The sequence below is a fragment of the Balaenoptera musculus genome, chromosome 13 (assembly GCF_009873245.2).
Source record: "Balaenoptera musculus isolate JJ_BM4_2016_0621 chromosome 13, mBalMus1.pri.v3, whole genome shotgun sequence".
Taxonomy (NCBI): Eukaryota; Metazoa; Chordata; class Mammalia; order Artiodactyla; family Balaenopteridae; genus Balaenoptera; species Balaenoptera musculus.
The window spans coordinates 13,998,274-14,017,062 of record NC_045797.1 but is presented as its reverse complement, the minus strand read 5'-3'; the positions used below and the strand labels follow the sequence as shown (position 1 = coordinate 14,017,062).

At 42.2% G+C, this 18,789-nt stretch overlaps 1 protein-coding gene and 1 non-coding gene across 2 annotated transcripts in view; both read right to left on the bottom strand.

The window, feature by feature from the left end:
• Positions 1-7,976: 7,976 nt before the first annotated feature.
• Positions 7,977-18,789, bottom strand: part of CHMP3 (charged multivesicular body protein 3) — a 79,378-nt gene continuing 68,565 nt past the window's right edge. Inside the window, exons 4-6 of the mRNA XM_036872867.1 lie at positions 12,145-12,266; positions 8,857-8,971; positions 7,977-8,506 (exon numbers count right to left, since the gene is read on the bottom strand). Coding sequence (XP_036728762.1) covers positions 8,364-8,506; positions 8,857-8,971; positions 12,145-12,266 — 380 coding nt within the window. The 3' untranslated portion in view covers positions 7,977-8,363. The remainder of the gene's footprint in view (positions 8,507-8,856; positions 8,972-12,144; positions 12,267-18,789) is intronic.
• LOC118906559 lies at positions 15,715-15,821 on the bottom strand. The gene has a single exon (XR_005022539.1). It is a non-coding gene; the product is annotated as a U6 spliceosomal RNA (small nuclear RNA).

Genomic DNA, 18,789 nt, shown 5'->3' with positions numbered 1-18,789 from the left:
ACATCTTTATTGGAGTATAATTGCTTTACAATGGTGTGTTGGTTTCTGCTTTATAACAAAGTGAGTCAGCTATACATACACATATGTCCCCATATCTCCTCCCTCTTGTATCTCCCTCCCGCACTCCCTATCCCACCCCTCCAGGTGGTCACAAAGCACCGAGCTGATCTCCCTGTGCTATGCGGCTGCTTCCCACTAGCTACCTATTTTGGTAGTATATATAAGTCCATGCCACTCTCACTTCGTCCCAGCTTACCCTTCCCCCTCCCTGTGTCCTCAAATCCATTCTCTACATCTGCATCTTTATTCCTGTCCTGCCCCTAGGTTCTTCAGAACCATTTTTTTTCTTTAGAGTCCACATATATGTGTTACCATATGGTATTTGTTTTTCTCTGACTTACTTCACTCTGTATGACACAGTCTAGGTCCATCCACCTCACTACAAATAACTCAATTTCGTTTCTTTTTATGGCTAATATTCCATTGTATATATGTGCCACATCTTCTTTATCCATTCATCTGTCAATGGACACTTAGTTTGCTTCCATGTCCTGGCTATTGTAAATAGAGCTGCAGTGAACATTGTGGTACATGACTCTTTTTGAATTACGGTTTTCTCAGGGTATATGCCCAGTAGTGGGATTGCTGGGTTGTATGGTAGTTCTAGTTTTAGTTTTTTAAGGAACCTCCATACTGTTCTCCACAGTGGCTGTATCAGTTTACATTCCCACCAACAGCGCAAGAGGGTTCCCTTTTCTCCACACCCTCTCCAGCATTTATTGTTTGTAGATTTTTTGATGATGGCCATTCTGACCGGTGTGAGGTGATACCTCATTGTAGTTTTTTTTTTTTTTTTTTTTTTTAAATTATTAGCACCTTTAATAATTATTTATTTATTTATTTGGCTGTGTTGGGTCTTCGTTTCTGCGCGAGGGCTTCCTCTAGTTGCGGCAAGCGGGGGCCACTCTTCATCGCGGTGCGCCGGCCTCTCACTATCGTGGCCTCTCTTGTTGCGGAGCACAGGCTCCAGACGCGCAGGCTCAGTAGTTGTGGCTCACGGGCCTAGTTGCTCCGCAGCATGTGGGATCTTCCCAGACCAGGGCTCGAACCCATGTCCCCTGCATTAGCAGGCAGACTCTCAACCACTGCGCCACCAGGGAAGCCCCTCATTGTAGTTTTGATTTGCATTTCTCTAATGATTAGTGATGTTGAGCATCCTTTCATGTGTTTGTTGGCCATCTGTATGTCTTCTTTGGAGAAATGTCTATTTAGGTCTTCTGTCCATTTTTTGATTGGGTTGCTTTTTTGATTTTGAGCTGCATGACCTGTTTGTGTATTTTGGAGATTAATCCCTTGTCAGTTTCTTCATTTGCAAATATTTTCTCCCATTCTGAGGGTTGTCTTTTCGTCTTGTTTATGGTTTCCTTTGCTGTGTAAAAGCTTTTAAGTTTAATTGGGTCCCATTTGTTTATTATTTTGTTTTTTCATTACTCTAGGAGGTGGGTCAAAAAAGATCTTGCTGCGATTTATGTCAGAGTGTTCTGCCTATGTTTTCTCTAGTTGCATCGAGCAGGGGCTACTCTTCGTTGTGGTGCTCGTGCTTCTCATTGTGGTGGCTTCTCTTGTTGCAGAGCACAGGCTCTAGGCATGTGGGCTGCAGTAGTTGCGGCTCACGGGCTCTAGAGCGCAGGCTCAGTAGTTGTGGCGCTCAGGCTTAGTTGCTCCATGGCATCTGGGATCCTCCTGGACCAGGGATCGAACCTGTGTCCCCTGCATTGGCAGGTGGATTCTTAACCACTGCACCACCAGGGAAGTCCCTCTCCTTCATTCTTGAAGGATAGTTTTGCTGGATGTAGAATTCTTCATTGAAAGTTTTTTCTTTCAGCACCTTAAATACGTCACCCCACTGCCTCTGGCTTCTATGGTTTCCGATGAGAAATTAGATGTTAATCTTATTGAGGATCCCTTGTACATGAGGAGTTGCTTCTCTTTTGCTGCTTTCAAGAGTCTGTCTCTTTTCAACAATTGGACTATAATGTGTCTTAGCGTGGATTGCTTTGATTTTATCTTGCTTGGAATTTGTTGAGCTATTTGCATGTATAGGTTAGTATCTTTCAGATATGGGAGGTTTTCAGTCATTATTTCTTCAAATATTCTTTTTGCTCCTTTTTCTCTCTCTCTTATCCTTCTGGTCCTCCCATAATGCACATGTTGGTGAGCTTGATGGTCTCCCACAAGTCCCTTGGGCAGTGTTCATTTTTCTTTCTGCTTCTCAGACTGGATCATTTCAGTTGTTCTGTCTTCAAGTTTACCTATTTTTTTCTTCTTCCTCCTCAAATATGCTGTTGAATCCCTTTAGTGTATTTTTTTTTCATTTCAGTTATTGTACTTTCCAGCTCCAGAATTTCTATGTGGTTCCTTTTTATTATTTCTCTTTATTGATATTCTCATTTTGTTCATATATTATTTTCCTGGTTTTCTTTACCTCTTAAGCATATCTGAGACAGCTGGCTTAAAGTCTTTGTCTAGCAAGTGTGGTATCTGGGCTTCCTCAGGGATGGTTTCTGTAAATTTAATTTTTTTCCTTTGAATGGGCTGTACTTTCCGTTTTCTTTGTATGCTTTGTGATTTTGTTGTTGTTGAAAACTGGACATTCCAATATTCCAGAATAATTCTGGAAATCAGAATCTCCCCCTTCCCAGGGATTTTTCTGTTCTGAATTATTGAAGGCTTAGCTGTGTTCAGCCAGTGTTTTGACAGAGATTTCCTTGAATTTCAGAACCTTAAAAAACAAACAAAAACACCTCTCCCAGTCTTCTATGGATTGGCTCTGTGCTGGGACACTCTTAACACTTAGCCAGACCATTTATGATTCTGCCTCAGCCTTCACTTTCTGAATGCACCAAGCCTATAGGTCAAGCAGTGGTGAAAACTGAGGTCTTCTCAGGTCTTCTCTGAGCATAATTCCTGTCCTGCTTTTCTAAATTCCCCAGTATACACAATTGCTTTTGAATGCACTAATATCCCAAAGAAATCCTTTCCCTGGCTTTTCCTCCCAGGTTTTGAGCAGTCTCTTGTAATCTTTTGCCCCAGGTGGCTCTGCACATTAAAAAAAAAAAAAAAAAAAAATCCTTAACATGTTTTCAAGCAAAACTTGCTGCTTTTCCACCCTGAATAAATTCCAAGATAGGCAAACCAGAGATGAGCACCTTGTGTTAGTCTTTCAGGATGGCCCTTAGATTGGGACAAACATGACAATTTAGGAATAAGGTCTTCTCTCTTTCCCTGGGACTAGGGACCAGGGTCTCACATTTGAGAATGTGGGCTGCCGTCTTCAAGATCGCTGCAAGCTGGGAGAGAGGTTTGTCCAGGGCAAGTAAAAATGCCACAAAGCTTTCTTTCTGTTTTTAAGTTTCTTTTTTCTTAATACAGCATCTTCTTGGTTGCTGTAAACCTTTGTTTTCCAGAGTTCTGACAAAGTTGGTTCTGACAGTTTCTGGTACTTTTTTCACTGTTTCTTTGGAAGGATGGGTGTTTGGAGCTGTCTACTCCTCCATTTTGCTGACAACTCTATAAATATATTACAAAACTATAATTAGTAACTGACTGTACTGCTGAACTGAATGAATAAACATTTTCAGAACTCTAATGAAAAACTGATGAACTCATAGAAGTGCTAACAAAAGATCAAGATGAAAAAAAAATTAATTACATGGGACTGAGTGAACTGATGAGGAAGATTATAATTTTTGTGACTTTGTTTGAATTAAAAAAAAAAAATCCCACAAGGACTCAGAGGCAAAGAATATACATATCAATTTTCACTGCAAAGTAAAGGAGCTGTTACAGTGGAGGATTACTGGACTGAATGTCAATATTGTGAGTGTATTTCATGTTTGGTAATTGCAATCATTGTTGCTTTTGTTGTGGTCATCCATTTACAATGATTGGTGTCAGTCTATTTATCTCTTGTAAAAATAAAATACAGTGTGTGTGTGTGAAAAAAAAAAACCAAAAAACCCAAAAAACTATAATTAATTATATGTAAATGAGAACTTCCTTAAGAAAAAGTATTTCCCTACTGTGGTTTAGACTTGGATTTCTGAAATGGCTCAGTGGCTAGGGAATGTTCATTCTGGTATCTCAAAAGGAAACTGCTTGGTTAAATAAATTGGTAAAAGCATATGAAAGGCTGTGAAAAGTTTAAAAAAACCTGCTTTATGTTTATTTCAACCAAACATTTCCCAAGTTTATTTTCACTTATGAGCCTTTCTTATTGGTAATACAGAATACCATTTGAAGAGCATCTGTCACTAGGGTAGGACAAGGAAAACTGTCCAGTTTTTCAAAGCTTTGATTTTTCACAGTTGTTTCCATAAATACAGTTATGGGGTTGGATTTTAGGGAGAGGTGCAGAGGCAGGCATGACTAGTACTATTTTGGAACAAATATGAGTCACAACCCCTTCTCTCCAGGAGTTCTGAGACACACCTTTAAGTATATGACACGCAAAAGGGCCTAAGGCCAGGTGAGCTGTACAATTGGCAAGGGCTCAGGAAGGTGTCTTTGATAGACAACATGGGGAGAATGGGGAGGGACAGAGAAAGTGAAGTTATCATCTGCCTAGAACGAACTGCTGGGTGATCAACACAAGCTGCACAGTGATTTTTAAAGAGTACGCTGTGTCTGAAGACAAAACAAATGAGTTGGCAGTGTGGAATGCTATTCTGGAATGCAACCCTTTAAATTGGGTTTTTTTGGGCACCAAGTAGATTCATCTGTGGATGGGGTGGGGAGAGTGGGAGCTGGTGTTGCTAGTGCTGGACCTAAATCAAGGGCCTGAGGTTTAGAGGAAAACTTTTATTGCAGGCGTTGACACCATGGTTTCCCTTTCCGGATTGCAGACCTTTCCAGGGCCAGAAGAGTATCTGACTCACCTTGTTTCCAATGATACCCAACAGAGTATTGAGGAAAAATGGAATATGCGGCCTGATAACGAGCCAAGAATGCTCTTTCCTTAGCCTGAAAACAGGAATGGAAAAATCAGGACCAATTCAAACGATTAAAACAAACCAACCCTACATTTACATCATTTTATTTGAATGGTGGAAAGAGTGCTTGTCATTATTCTGTCCATCCATGCACCTGGATAAACTTTGATTATCCACATAAGGACAAAAACGCTCAGGGATTTATGAGCATTCCTTAATTCCAAAATCATTCTGTGAATACATTAGCCAGATAAATGGGATCATAAAACTATGTCCTGTCAATACGTCAGTTCCTCTCAACTTGACTTACAGATTCAAAGCAGTCCCAATCAAAATCCCAGCAAGTTTTGTGGATATTGGCAGATGAATTCTGAAGTTTATATAGAGAGGCAAGAGACGCAGAGTAGACAACACTATTGAAGAAGAACAAAGTTGGAGGACTGATGCTACCTGACTTCAAGACTTACTATTAAGCTACAGTAATCAAGACAATTTGGTATTGGCAAAAAAATAAGCAAATACATCAATGGAACAGAATAGAGAGCCCCAAAATAGGCCCACATAAATATAGTCAACTGATCTTTGATGAAGCAGCAAGGGCAGTATACTGCAGCAAAGATAGTCTTTTCAACAAATGGTGCTCGAATAACTGGACATCCACATGCAAAGAAATAAATCTAGACACAGACGTTACATGCTTTACAAGAATTAATACAGATCACAGACCTAAATGTAAAATGCAAAACTATAAGACTACTAACAAAATAACATAGAAACTCTAGGTGACCTTGGGTATGGCAATGACTTTTAAATTTTTTTTTTATTTATTTATTTTACTTTATTAATTATTATTATTATTATTTTTTGGTTGTGTTGGGTCTTCGTTTCTGTGCGAGGGCTTTCTCTAGTTGCGGCAAGCGGGGGCCACTCTTCATCGCGGTGCGCGGGCCTCTCACTATCGCGGCCTCTCTTGTTGCGGAGCACAGGCTCCAGACGCGCAGGCTCAGTAGTTGTGGCTCACGGGCCCAGTTGCTCCGCGGCATGTGGGATCTTCCCAGACCAGGGCTCGAACCCGTGTCCCCTGCATTGGCAGGCAGATTCTCAACCACTGCACCACCAGGGAAGCCCGGCAATGACTTTTAAGATCCAATATCAAAGGCACTATCATGAAATAAATAATTGGTAAGATGGACTTCATTAATATTAAAAACTGCTCTGTGAAAAACAATGTGAAGAGAGTAAGAAAACAAGCCACAGATTGGGAGAAAATGTTTGCAAAATGTATTTCTGATAAAGCACTATTATCCACAGTATACAAAGAAGTCTTAAAACTCAGCAATAAGAAACAACCCAATTAAAAACGGGCAAAAGTTCTAAACAGATACCTCACCAAAGAATATATACATATGGCAAAAAAGCACATAAAGAGATGTTCAACATCATATATCATCAGGGAAATGCAAATTAAGACGAGATACCGTTACACACTTATTAGGATAGTCAAAATCCAAAACACACCACCAAATGCTGGTGAGGATGTGGAGCAATAGGAACTCGCGTCATTGCTGGCGGGAATGCAAAACGATACAGCCACTTGGAAGACTGTCAGTTTTTTACAAAACTAGACATACTCTTACCATAAGATCCAGCAACTGTGCTCCTTGGTATTCACCTAAATAGTTGAAATGAATGTCTACACAAAGACCTGCACACAGACATTTATGGCTTTATTCATAATTGCCAAAACTTTGAAGCAACCAAGATGTCCTTCCGTAGGTGAATGGATAGTGTGGTGCATGCGGACAATGTAATATTATTTAGCACTAAAAAGAAATGGCCTGTCAAGCCATGAAAAGACATGGAGGAAACTTATATGCATATTACTAAGTGTAAGAAGCCAATGTGAAAGGGCTACGTACTGTATGATTCCAGGAGTAAGTGTACTTGTGGGGTGCGAGATGTCAGTACATACAAGGGGGAGACGGTGCCTGTGTCAGGGCCAGAGGTGTACATGAGAACTCTATTTTCTGCTCAACTGTGCTCTGACCCTAAAACTTCTCTGAAAAATAATGTTTACTTAAACAACAAACTGTATCCTAAAGATGAGATCAAGAGCAATAGGACGGCCCCCTGGATTGAAGATTCCCATTTTGCAGGATGAGACTCAAAGGCCCTCGCTGCGGCACATCTGATACACTTGGATTTCTCCATACAATCTACAAAGCCAACCTGGGAGACAGTGGTTGGGTTTTTTTTCCTACCTGTTTAGGGCACACAAGACTTGGACCAGAGAGACCTGGGTTGAGCCCCAGTTCTGCCACTTCGTGACTGTGATTTAGCATACGTCACTTCAGCAAGCTGAGCTGTTTTCCTAACTTGTGAAGACTGAATGATTACATATGTTAAACAGCTTTGTAAACTGTCAAGCCCACACAAATATAAATTGCTACTGCTGAATTATTTCAAAATACAGCTTAGAAATGTGTGAGTTGTTTATAATGCATGACCACACCATGCCTCTATCACCGGTCGGCTCCTGGCTTTGAGAAAGCACTGATATGTACGCCCATATCCCATGCGTCCAAGACAACCAGCTTAACGCACGGAAAGGCAATCAGAGGGTGAAAGAGTCCTAATCTCACAGCTGTCTGCAACTTGCAATGGGAAGGAAAGGGAGGAAAGCTACAGACACACACACACACCCCTCAGGACACACGTAATATAGTTACCCAGCCAACAAGACAAGGGGTCACAATTCCCAAGCATCCTTTTGCTTACACAGATGACAAAAAGCAGAAGAGTAGCTCACACAGCACATCTGTGAAGGCTGGGGAGCAGGGGCCACAGGGTAGAAGCCCTTTCAGCTGAGCTTCCGAATCCCATGTGCCCTGCTATAGCACCTCCTCTTTCCAAGGCCAACATATAAAATAATTTGGGACAGCAAACACCTTGAAAGTTCACTGCACCCAACAATCTACAATGAGACCAAGTGTTAAAGCAGAAATTTATTAAAATCCATTTATATAGTGTTTTACAGACAAAAAAAAATATAGAGTCCTCAACATTCAGGCAATTGACTCTATTCTCAGAAGTGCTTCATGAGAAGACAGACTTCTTTGCCCTCATCCCCCAAAAGATACTTCTGTTTATTCTCCTGAAATGATGCATTTATTACACCACCTCTTAAAACAATTCCATTGAGATCCCCAAACCTCTGCAGAGAGTGAAGAGAGATTAGCAGAGAACGTTCTCCAGAACGCAGTGCCTCACCCAGAGGTGTAGTGCAAGAGATACAGAAAACGGCGGAGGCTTCAAGGAGTGCGTGCCCGGTGGCAGGGCTGGAGGAGAGCCTGCGGGCCTGGCTGGGCAGCCCTAGCTGCGGAGTGTGGCCAGACGGGACTGCATGGCCTCCAGGGCCTCTTCCTCCTCCTCATCTTCTGATGCAGCCATCGCTCCTGGAAGTTCAGGCTCTGGGAGGGCGTCGGTCACCTTACTAGGTGCTTTGCCCAAGGCCCCTGTAAAGAAACAGCATGCAGGTCAACAAAACATCAGCTTAAGCAAGTGGTCCCTCATTTTCTCTGTCCTTCATACCTGGTTCAGTTTGACAAGAAACAGAAGAGGGGCAATAAAACAGCTGTTTTGGTGGGGTTTTGCTCACTATGACAAATGTGTGCAAACACCAACTTCTAATGATGTCAAAGTCATAATCACTAAGGATTTTGATTGTTAGAATTTTGGTTCTAATCTAAAATAAGAAATGTAGAAGGGAGTTATAATCTAAAGAAAAAGCTACTAGTTAATCTTGCGAATGCAAGAAGAATGGCCATAAAAGGAGAGGGGAAAGAGGAAGGATCTTGGGTCATACCTGTGGTGATTTCAAACAGAATTTTGTCAATTTCCATTTCTGCTGCTTCTTCCATTTCTTCTTGATCATCCATGCTTTCAAAAGTGTCCTCTAACATCTCTTCTATGATCCCAGCCTAAACACAGAATAAACCATGTCACTTCCTGCAACTGTTTTTTTTTTTTATAAATTTATTTATTTTTTGTTTATTTATTTTTGGCTGCGTTGGGTCTTCATTGCTGCACGTGGGCTTTCTCTAGTTGCAGCGAGTGGGGGCTACTCTTTGTTGCGGTGCGTGGGCTTCTCATGGCGGTGGCTTCTCTTGTTGCAGAGCACGGGCTCTAGGCATGCAGGCTCAGTAGTTGTGGCACACGGGCTCAGTAGTTGTGGCTCGTGGGCTCTAGAGCGCAGGCTCAGAAGTTGTGGTGCATGGGCTTAGTTGCTCCGTGGCATGTGGGATCTTCCCGGACCAGGGCTCGAACTCATGTCCCCTGCATTGGCAGGCGGATTCTTAACCACTGCGCCACCAGGGAAGCCCCCGCAACTGTTAAATCCACTCCCAGCAGGCGCCCTTATGGGCCCAGCATCAACCAAGCTCTGGTGTCTCCAAGTCCTGTCCACACTTTCAAGGGCTAAGCCACAGACAGCTGGCTGCAGGCAACACTGCATGCTGTCTGCCCTCTCTGGAGGAAGCAAAAAGCCAAAGGGAAATTGCTCTCCAAATTTAGTACCCAGGTTGGAGGAGGGGGCCTCTATCAGCAGAGCTTCACAAAGTAACTCAGACGATAACGCAGCACGTGGGGAACAACGTGCTGAGATGAGAGGGTGCTGTCTCGGGAAGCATTTGCCCTGACATCGCAAATCTATGCATGCAGGAGTTGAAACACAATATGAAAACTGGCTGGAGTCACAGCAGACACTATGATAACAAATACCAAGAGCGGGGTGGGGCCCCACGGAACCCCGAAAAGGCCTGTACTTCAGCACATCCAAGTTACAGCTGCTGGCCCAGGGTCTGCAGGGTCCTGGCAAGGATCAGTCAATTCACCAAAGCCTGAGAGAACTGATAAGACAGCATTTCGGGGCCCAAGAAGGCAGTGCCTTCCACAGTCCCTCCTGGAAGCCCCGTGCCTGGTAGCCTGAAGCTGGCCAGTCAGCCTCCTTCGCTCTCAAGAGCACAGCGCCACTGCGGGCACGAGAAAACTGCTCTCTAACACCAGCCAACACGAGCAGACCCTGCAGCCTTCCTGGCTGAGCAATGTCATGCGAGCGCAAGGTCACATGTGGCAGCTCCAGCCCTGGCTCCCCTGCACTCAGCCAGGGCACGACTCTCACCGACCGTGCTGATGGTATCAGATTTAGAGCAAGCCCTCTCTCCTGCCTGTCCTGCTGTCAGAGCACTCAGGTGACTCTTAATGGCACGAATCTAGCTAGTTCCATATTCTGCCCATTCTCAGACCTTTTGCTCCCAACCAAAAGGAACAAATTCACATTCAAGGATACAAGTGGAGCCCTGTGGCCTGGGTGAATGGATCGTAGTGCTGGAGGCTAGTGTAAAAGAGGCTCAATACATACTCACCATCCCAGTTAAAAGAGCCTAGGGCAGCCTGACTAACAGCCCTCCGCATCCTGGAGGGACAAGTGGCCACTCACTTCTACATTCATCCAACCAGCAAACATTTGTCAAATGTATGCTCTGTGCCACACGCCAGGCCAGGGTCTGGGGACAAATGGAACGACTGAGATCATGTCATCGCCCTCGACACGCTGGGACCCCGCCAGAGGCTTCAGTGTGCACCTGGAGATGCACCCTTGGATGAATTCAGGAAATATTTACCGTCTACTACATGCAGGCCCTCCTCCAAATCTATACTATGCTCAGTATTCAGAAACTTTTGTGGAAAAGATCCCAGATTCTAAAAAAAGACTCCGCCCCTCAGATCCTGGTGGCTACATAAGTCAGAGAGAGCAGGCGTGAAGTCAGTTCAGAATTACCTTGTCACCCAGTCCCACGTGGGACAGGCATCACAACTTGGGGGATGAGACATCCACGCACCACTTGTAAAGGACAGACCCCGCTGACCTGGTGCCCTCCTCATGACTGCCCAAGGATTTCTCACGCCAAAGACCTGGGCGCTGGGCTTTTTATGTTGCCTTTCTTTTCTATCAATTTTCTTCTCCAGTTCCTCTCTCCCATGCCCTAGAGCCCTGTTTATAACTCAAGTTCATACATGAAATTCCCGAGGAGGAAGGGAGGCAGCTTCTATGCACAAGCTGCAAACAAGAGTTTGAGGTGTACCGTCTGGGCTCAGGCCACAGGTTCAAAGTGTGAAACAGCACCTGATGAGGCACCTCTTATCACCATGTCCTCTGAGGCAGCTCAGGCATCTGTGCTCCAACCCCAGATCTGTCACCTCCTACCAAGGCCACTCAGATAAGTTACCTGGCAACTTGAAGACTCAGTTTCCTACTCCTGTAAAAAATGGGGAAAGAAATACCTACCTCCCAAGGTGGCTGGGAGGACTTTCTAGGACAGCGTGCGTGCTGCACCACTGGCAGGCGGGGGCTCAGTAACTACGCCCTCCTGGGCCCTGTCCCCCATCTGAAGGCCACCAGGACAGGTCCCTGCCAGGCCCTGATCCCGGGGCAGTAGGTGTTTACTGCTTTCTATTTGGTTCTCAGTTTCCTTTTCTAGTCTAAGGGGTCGGCCAACGACAGCCTGCAGGCCAAACCCAATCCACTGCCTACTTTCATAAATAAAGTTTTATAAGAACACAGTCATGACCATTTGTTTACACATGATCTACGGCTGCTTTCATGCTACAAGTAGAGCTGAGTAGTTACAACAGAGACGTATGGCCCACAAAGTAGAAAATACATTTACTATCCAGCCCTTTACAAAAAAAGTTTGCCCATCCCTGGTCTTGAAACATCTCCCTTGCCAGCTTTGCTAACACTCCCCTGAGACAAACGGAGGAACCTGGGTTTTTTTCTGTTTCCTTGTTCATGTCAGAACCCTTAAATCCTAGGTCCCCGAATCCCACGCAGTTGCTTCCTGGGTCTCCCACCTCCCCTAGAGCTCTGGGTATCCTATCGCTTCTTCTAAGGAACACCCTGGCAATCTGACCCAGCCTCTGCCACGCTCAGCTCAGACGGTTTCAACCAGTGTTAACAGCTGCTCCTCTGTCCTCAAAATCATTTCTGTCTGGCAACAGTGGCCTGTCTACTCCTGCCCAGCCCCAACCCTAGCCCCTGCCGCTTGCTGACTCTTAGTGCTTTGGAACAGGACATAGGGTGACCCCAGGGCACCTTCATCATCTCCTTGGACAGGTCCCGCATGGTGGCCTGGATTTCTGGGATCTTCACAAGACTCTGCATGGCCTTCATCACTTCTGTGCTCTTCTGCAGGGAACCAGCCACTCGCAAAACCGCTGAAAGGGAAAGATAACAGTCAGGATTGCTCAACAGAATGTGACGCAGGATGGAATAAAGAAAGACAGTCAAATCACAAGCTATTCTAATAAAAGTCAGCAATAGTGGGTGGACTTCCAAAGCTATTTATGTACCTGTAGACTACATTACTGTCCTGGGACCAAGACTGACTTTCCTAAATTGTGTGCTACTTTGGCTACAATAGGTACAAATTCTCCGAGCACCCACACCAACCAGCTGATCTGGAGAATGGCCTGAAAGCCTGCATCTGACCTTTAGGGAAGGAAGCCAGCTAGGAATGATGTCACCCCCAGGACAAGTCACACACAGGAGGAATGGCTCTAGGTAGGCCTTGCTGGGGCCACACTGGAAAAGAGGCTTTAAGCAACCCAAGCAGTGCTTCCCACACACCAGCCTACGTAGGGGGGCTGCCCGGGAGGGGCCTGTTGCTGGTCCACAGGAAAATGAGAGTCAGTATGTGTCAGTGTAAGACGGCTACAGTTCCTTGTTACAAAAAATGTTCTGTTGTCTGAGATCATACACATACTATATGTTCTGTATAAGAAATCGTGGTAGTAACAAATGATCATTTCTCCCCCCTAAAGTCTGTAGCATGTCAAAATAAAGAGCTGGCAACCCTTCAAATCAGTTTTGAAATTTCATGAGACTTAAAAGTTCTGAGAAATGCCTCATGTCCAGCTGTTCACCAAAACCGGTGCACAGGGCCCCCCAGCTACCCCAGGAATCACCACCAATCCACCTCTGTATGAATCCAGACTCCAGGAAGCTGTCACAGCTAAGGAAAACAAGGGGCAAGGAAAAAGAGGAACCAGAGAAATGCCTGTCTGACATACATAGCATTTCGTGATTTTTCTAAAGGAGTAAGGAAGTTTGCTAGTTGCAGAGAATACTTCATTTCCCTTGACATTGAAAAGGGAAAGTAAAATATTTATCTATTTATTAAGATTAGTCTAATTATAGAGAAGAAGTGTTAAGAATCTGTATGGCTGAAATAAGCAATAAATTATATATGCCATTATAATGATATAAGAAAGATAGAAATTCTACAATGTTAAAGTTACTATTGATCATTGTAAAAAGGTAAGTGATTGGAGGAAGAGAAGAAGGGTAAAAATAAAGCAAATTCCATATATTTCTGCTTGAATGATACAAGTTTGATGTCTACACAGGTATATATTTTATCCTAATTTGCATCCTGAGTCTGTATCCCAGAGAGAGTGGCTGAATATGACATGTGTTCAATAAACTTTTTTGAATTAGTAAAAATAAAAAGACAAAAAAAATGGCATGACGAGTGTTAAGTTAAATACTGAAACATTTGTATTTTGAAAACGGTATAAACTTCTGATTGTTAAAAGAAACAAGAAAAGGAAGAGTCAATATAGTGGGGAAAAGATGAAGCAAAAATGAACTTAGAAATATTAACTAATTCCAACAATATTAAATTTGATAACCAGTCAAAAAGGATTGGGGAGGTGGATTTTTAAAAGGACACAATAAATGTACATGTACCCTGGAAACTCAAAACCAAGAAGATACATATTGATACATGAGAAAAATAAAATACTGGACCAAAATGTATTTTCTATGTTCCACAAGGAAAAAAAGCACACGTGGCAGAAAAAATTATTTTATAAATAAAAATAGTGACCCCCACAAGAGAATGAGAAGACAAGCCAAAAGCTGGAAGAAAATATTTTCATTAGACATTTCTGATAAAGGACTGTTATCTAACGTATACAAAGAACTCTTAAAGCTCATCAATAAGAAAACGAACAACTCAATCAAAAACAGGCAGAAGACCTAAACAGACAGAAGACCTAAACAGACAATTCACCAAAGAAGATATACAGATGGCAAAAAAGCACATAAAAAGATGTTCAACATCCTATCTCATTAGGGAAATGAAAATTAAAACAATAAGATACTAGTATACACCTATTAGAATGGTCAAAATCCAAAACACTGACAACACCAAATGCTGGTGAGGATGTGGAGCAACAGGAACGCTCAATCATTGCTGATGGGAATGAAAAATGGTACAGCCACTTTGGAAGACAGTTTGTCAGTTCCTTACAAAACTTACTTTTTTTTTAACATCTTTATTGGAGTATAATTGCTTTACAATGGTGTGTTAGTTTCTGCTGTATAACAAAGTGAATCAGCTATACGTATACATATATCCCCATATCTCCTCCCTCTTGCATCTCCCTCCCACCCTCCCTATCCCACCCCTCTAGGTGGACACAAAGCACCAAGCTGATCTCCCTGTGCTATGCGGCTGCTTCCCACTAGGTATCTATTTTACATTTGGTGGTGTATATATGTCCATGACACTCCCTCACTTCGTCCCAGCTTACCCTTCCCCCTCCCCGTGTCCTCAAGTCCATTCTCTATGTCTGCGTCTTTATTCCTGTCCTGTCCCTAGGTTCTTCAGAACTTTTTTTTTTTTTAGATTCCATAAACATGTGTTAGCATACGGTATTTGTTTTTCTCTTTCTGACTTCACTCTGTATGACAGTCTCTAGGTCCATCCACCTCACTACAAATAACTCAATTTCATTTCTTTTTATGGCTGAGTAATATTCCATTGTATATATGTGCCACATCTTCTTCATCCATTCATCTGTCGATGGACACTTAGGTTGCTTCCATGTCCTGGCTACATACTCTTACCGTATGATCCAGCAATAGCCCTCCTCGGTATTTATTCAAAGGAGTTAAAAACTTATGTCCACACAAAAACTTGCACACGGACGTTTATGGCAGCTTTATTCGTAATTGCCAAAACTCGGAAGCAACCAAGATGTTGCTGTAAGTGAACAATAATAATGGATAAATGAAGTGTGGTACATCCACACAATGAATATTATTCAGCACTAAGAAGAAATGAGCTATCAAGCCATGAAAAGACCTGCAGAAATCTTACATGCATATTACTAAGTGAAAGAAGTCAATCTAAAAGGCAACATACTGCATGATTCCAACGACATGACATTCTGGAAAAGGGAAAATTATGGAGACAGTAAAAAGGTTGCCAGGGGTTAAGGGTGGGAGGGATGAATCGGCAGATCACAGAAAAATTTTAGCTGTATATATTTCACAATAAAATAAGAATCTCCAAAATAAAAAGGTTAAAATTCTACAGAAAACATTAATAAGTTAGCATTATAAAAACTAGCTGACATTTAAACTTAGAAAGACCAAAGTCGCACAGAGGGGGTTGTGAAACACAATGAGTAGCGCTTCATGGTTACGGCTCTTTGTGCTGAGCTCCTCCCCAGCAGCCCCGCCCGGGCCTCCTGCAGGCCCTCCAGTGTCCGAGGCTCCCTCCACCTTCAGGGCCTCCCTCTGCACAGTGCCGGGGCCCCCTGACATCTCTAGAGAGTGGGGACTTGGTGGGTGGATTTCTTTTTTGTTTGTTCTTCAAATACGGTACCCTTCATGAATTTGCACGTCATCCGTGTGCAGAGGCCATGTTGACCTTCTCAGTAAGGTTCCCATTTTGGTACATGTGCTGCCCAAGACAGCACTAGGTTTCTTTTTTATTTGGAGGTGGACTCACGATTTTATTCCCAGTGCCTAGCATTGTGCCCTCACACAGCTGACACTCAAATATTTGTTGAATAAACCAATGAATGGTTGAAAACAACAGAGAACTATAATATTCAAACTGGATAAAAAAAATTAAACATATTAGTGTCTTAATAGTAAACAGCACTGAGGTGGTTTTATAAAGACTCAAGTGCTCCTACATAAAATGACATATTTAGTATTAGGTCAGAAATTGGCTTTTCCTTTTTTGTACTGACCACAAAAATTCCAGAACATTTTTTTATAGAAATAAGTAAAACAGTAACCAATTTCAGATGGCAAAAGGAGGGTGAGAGATTTCACCCTAGCTCTCAAGTTTTCAATTACAGACACAGTATGACTGCATACTTGTGACAAAAACATCAGTAGATGTAGTAAAAGAAACTAAAACCAAAAACAACATAAACGGATTTAAAGAGATTAATCTTTTAGCATTTCATTGTGAAGAATTTCAAACATACACAAAAGTAGGCAAGTGTCATTTCACCAAAAGAGACACGATAGCAAATAAGCATATGAAAAAATGTTCCTAATCATCAACCATTAGGGAAATACAAATTAAAACAACAATCAGAGAGCTCTACACACCCATCAGAATGGCTAAAAGAAAATAGTGACACCACCCAATTTTTTTGTTTTGTTTTCAAATTTTTATTGCCAGAGATTTAGTCTGTTAGGCATGGTGTCCTTGACTTTCTTTTTTTTTTTTTAAACATCTTTATTGGAGTATAATTGCTTTACAATGGTGTGTTAGTTTCTGCTGTATAACAAAGTGGTTCAGCTATATGTATACATGTATCCCCCTATCCCCTCCTTCTTGCATCTGCCTCCCACCCTCCCTAGCCCACCCCTCTAGGTGGTCACAAAGCACCAAGCTGATCTCCCTGTGCTATGCGGCTGCTTCCCACTAGCTATTTTACATTTGGTAGTGTATACGTGTCCATGCCACTCTCCACTTCGTCCCAGCTTACCCTTCCCCCTCCCCGTGTCCTCAAGTCCATTCTCTACGTCTGCGTCTTTATTCCTGTCCTGCCCCTAGGTTCTTCAGAGCCACTTTTTATTTTTAGATTCCATATATATGTATTAGCACGTGGTATTTGTTTTTCTCTTACTGACTTATTTCACTCTGTATGACAGACTCTAGGTCCATCCACCTTACTACAAATAACTCAATTTCGTTTCTTTGTATGGCTGAGTAGTACTCCATTGCATATATGTGCTATATCTTCTTTATCCATTCATCTGTTGATGGACACTTAGGTTGCTTCCATGCCCTGGCTATTGTAAATAGTGCTGTAATGAACATTGTGGTACATGACCCTTTTTGAATTACGGTTTTCTCTGGGTATATGCCCAGTAGTGGGATTGCTGGGTCGTATGGTAGTTCTATTTTTAGTTTTTTAAGGAATCTCCATACTGTTCTCCATAGTGGTTGTATCAATTTACATTGCCACCAACAGTGCAAGAGGGTTTCCTTTTCTCCACACCCTCTACAGCATTTACTGTTTGTAGATTTTTTGATGATGGGCATTCTGACCAGTGTGAGGTGATACCTCATTGTAGTTTTGATTTGCATTTCTCTAATGATTAATGATGTTGAGCATCCTTTCATGTGTTTGTTGGCAATCTGTATGTCTTCTTTGGAGAAATGTCTATTTAGGTCTTTTGCCCATTTCTGGATTGTACTGTTTGTTTTTTTGATATTGAGCTGCTTGTATATTTTGGAGATTAATCCTTTGTCAGTTGCTTCATTTGCAAATATTTTCTCCCATTCTGAAGGTTGTCTTTTCGTCTTGTTTATGGTTTCCTTTGCTGTGCAAAAGCTTCTAAGTTTCATTAGGTCCCATTTGTTTATTTTTGTTTTTATTTCCATTTCGCTAGGAGGTGGGTCAAAAAGGATCTTGCTGTGATTTATGTCATAGAGTGTTCTGCCCATGTTTTCCTCTAAGAGTTTTATAGTGCCTGGCCTTACACTTAGGTCTTTAATCCATTTTGAGTTTATTTTTGCATATGGTGTTCGGGAGTGTTCTAATTCCATTCTTTTACATGTAGCTGTCCAGTTTTCCCAGCACCACTTAATGAAGAGGCTGTCTTTTCTCCACTGTATATTCTTGCCTCCTTTATCAAATATAAGGTGACCATAAGTGCGTGGGTTTATCTCTGGGCTTTCTATCCTGTTCCATTGATCTACATTTCTGTTTTTGTTGCCAGTACCATACTGTCTTGATTACTGTAGCTTTGTAGTACAGTCTGAAGTCAGCAAGCCTGATTCCTCCAGCTCCGTTTTTCTTTCTCAAGATTGCTTTGGCTATTCGGGGTCTTTTGTGTTTCCATACAAATTGTGCAATTTTTTGTTCTAGTTCTGTGAAAAATACCATTGGTAGTTTGATAGGGATTGCACTGAATCTGTAGATTGCTTTGGGTAGTATAGTCATTTTCCCAATGTTGGTTTTTCCAATCCAAGAACATAGTATATCTCTCCATCTGTTTGTGTCATCTTTGATTTCTTTCATCAGTGTCTTATAGTTTTCTGAGTACAGGTCTTGTGTCTCCTTAGGTAGGTTTATTCCTAAGTATTTTATTATTTTTGTTGCAGTGGTAAATGGGAGTGTTTCCTTAATTTCTCTTTCAGATTTTTCATCTTTAGTGTATAGGAATGAAAGAGATATCTGTGCATTAATTCTGTATCCTGCTACTTTACCAAATTCATTGATTAGCTCTAGCAGTTTTCTGGTAGCATCTTTAGAATACTCTATGTATAGTAGCATGTCATCTGCAAACAGTGACAGCTTTACTTCTTCTTTTCCAATTTGGATTCCATTTATTTCTTTTTCTTCTCTGACTGCTATGGCTAAAACTTCCAAAACTATGTTGGATACTAGTGGTGAGAGTGGGCAACCTTGTCTT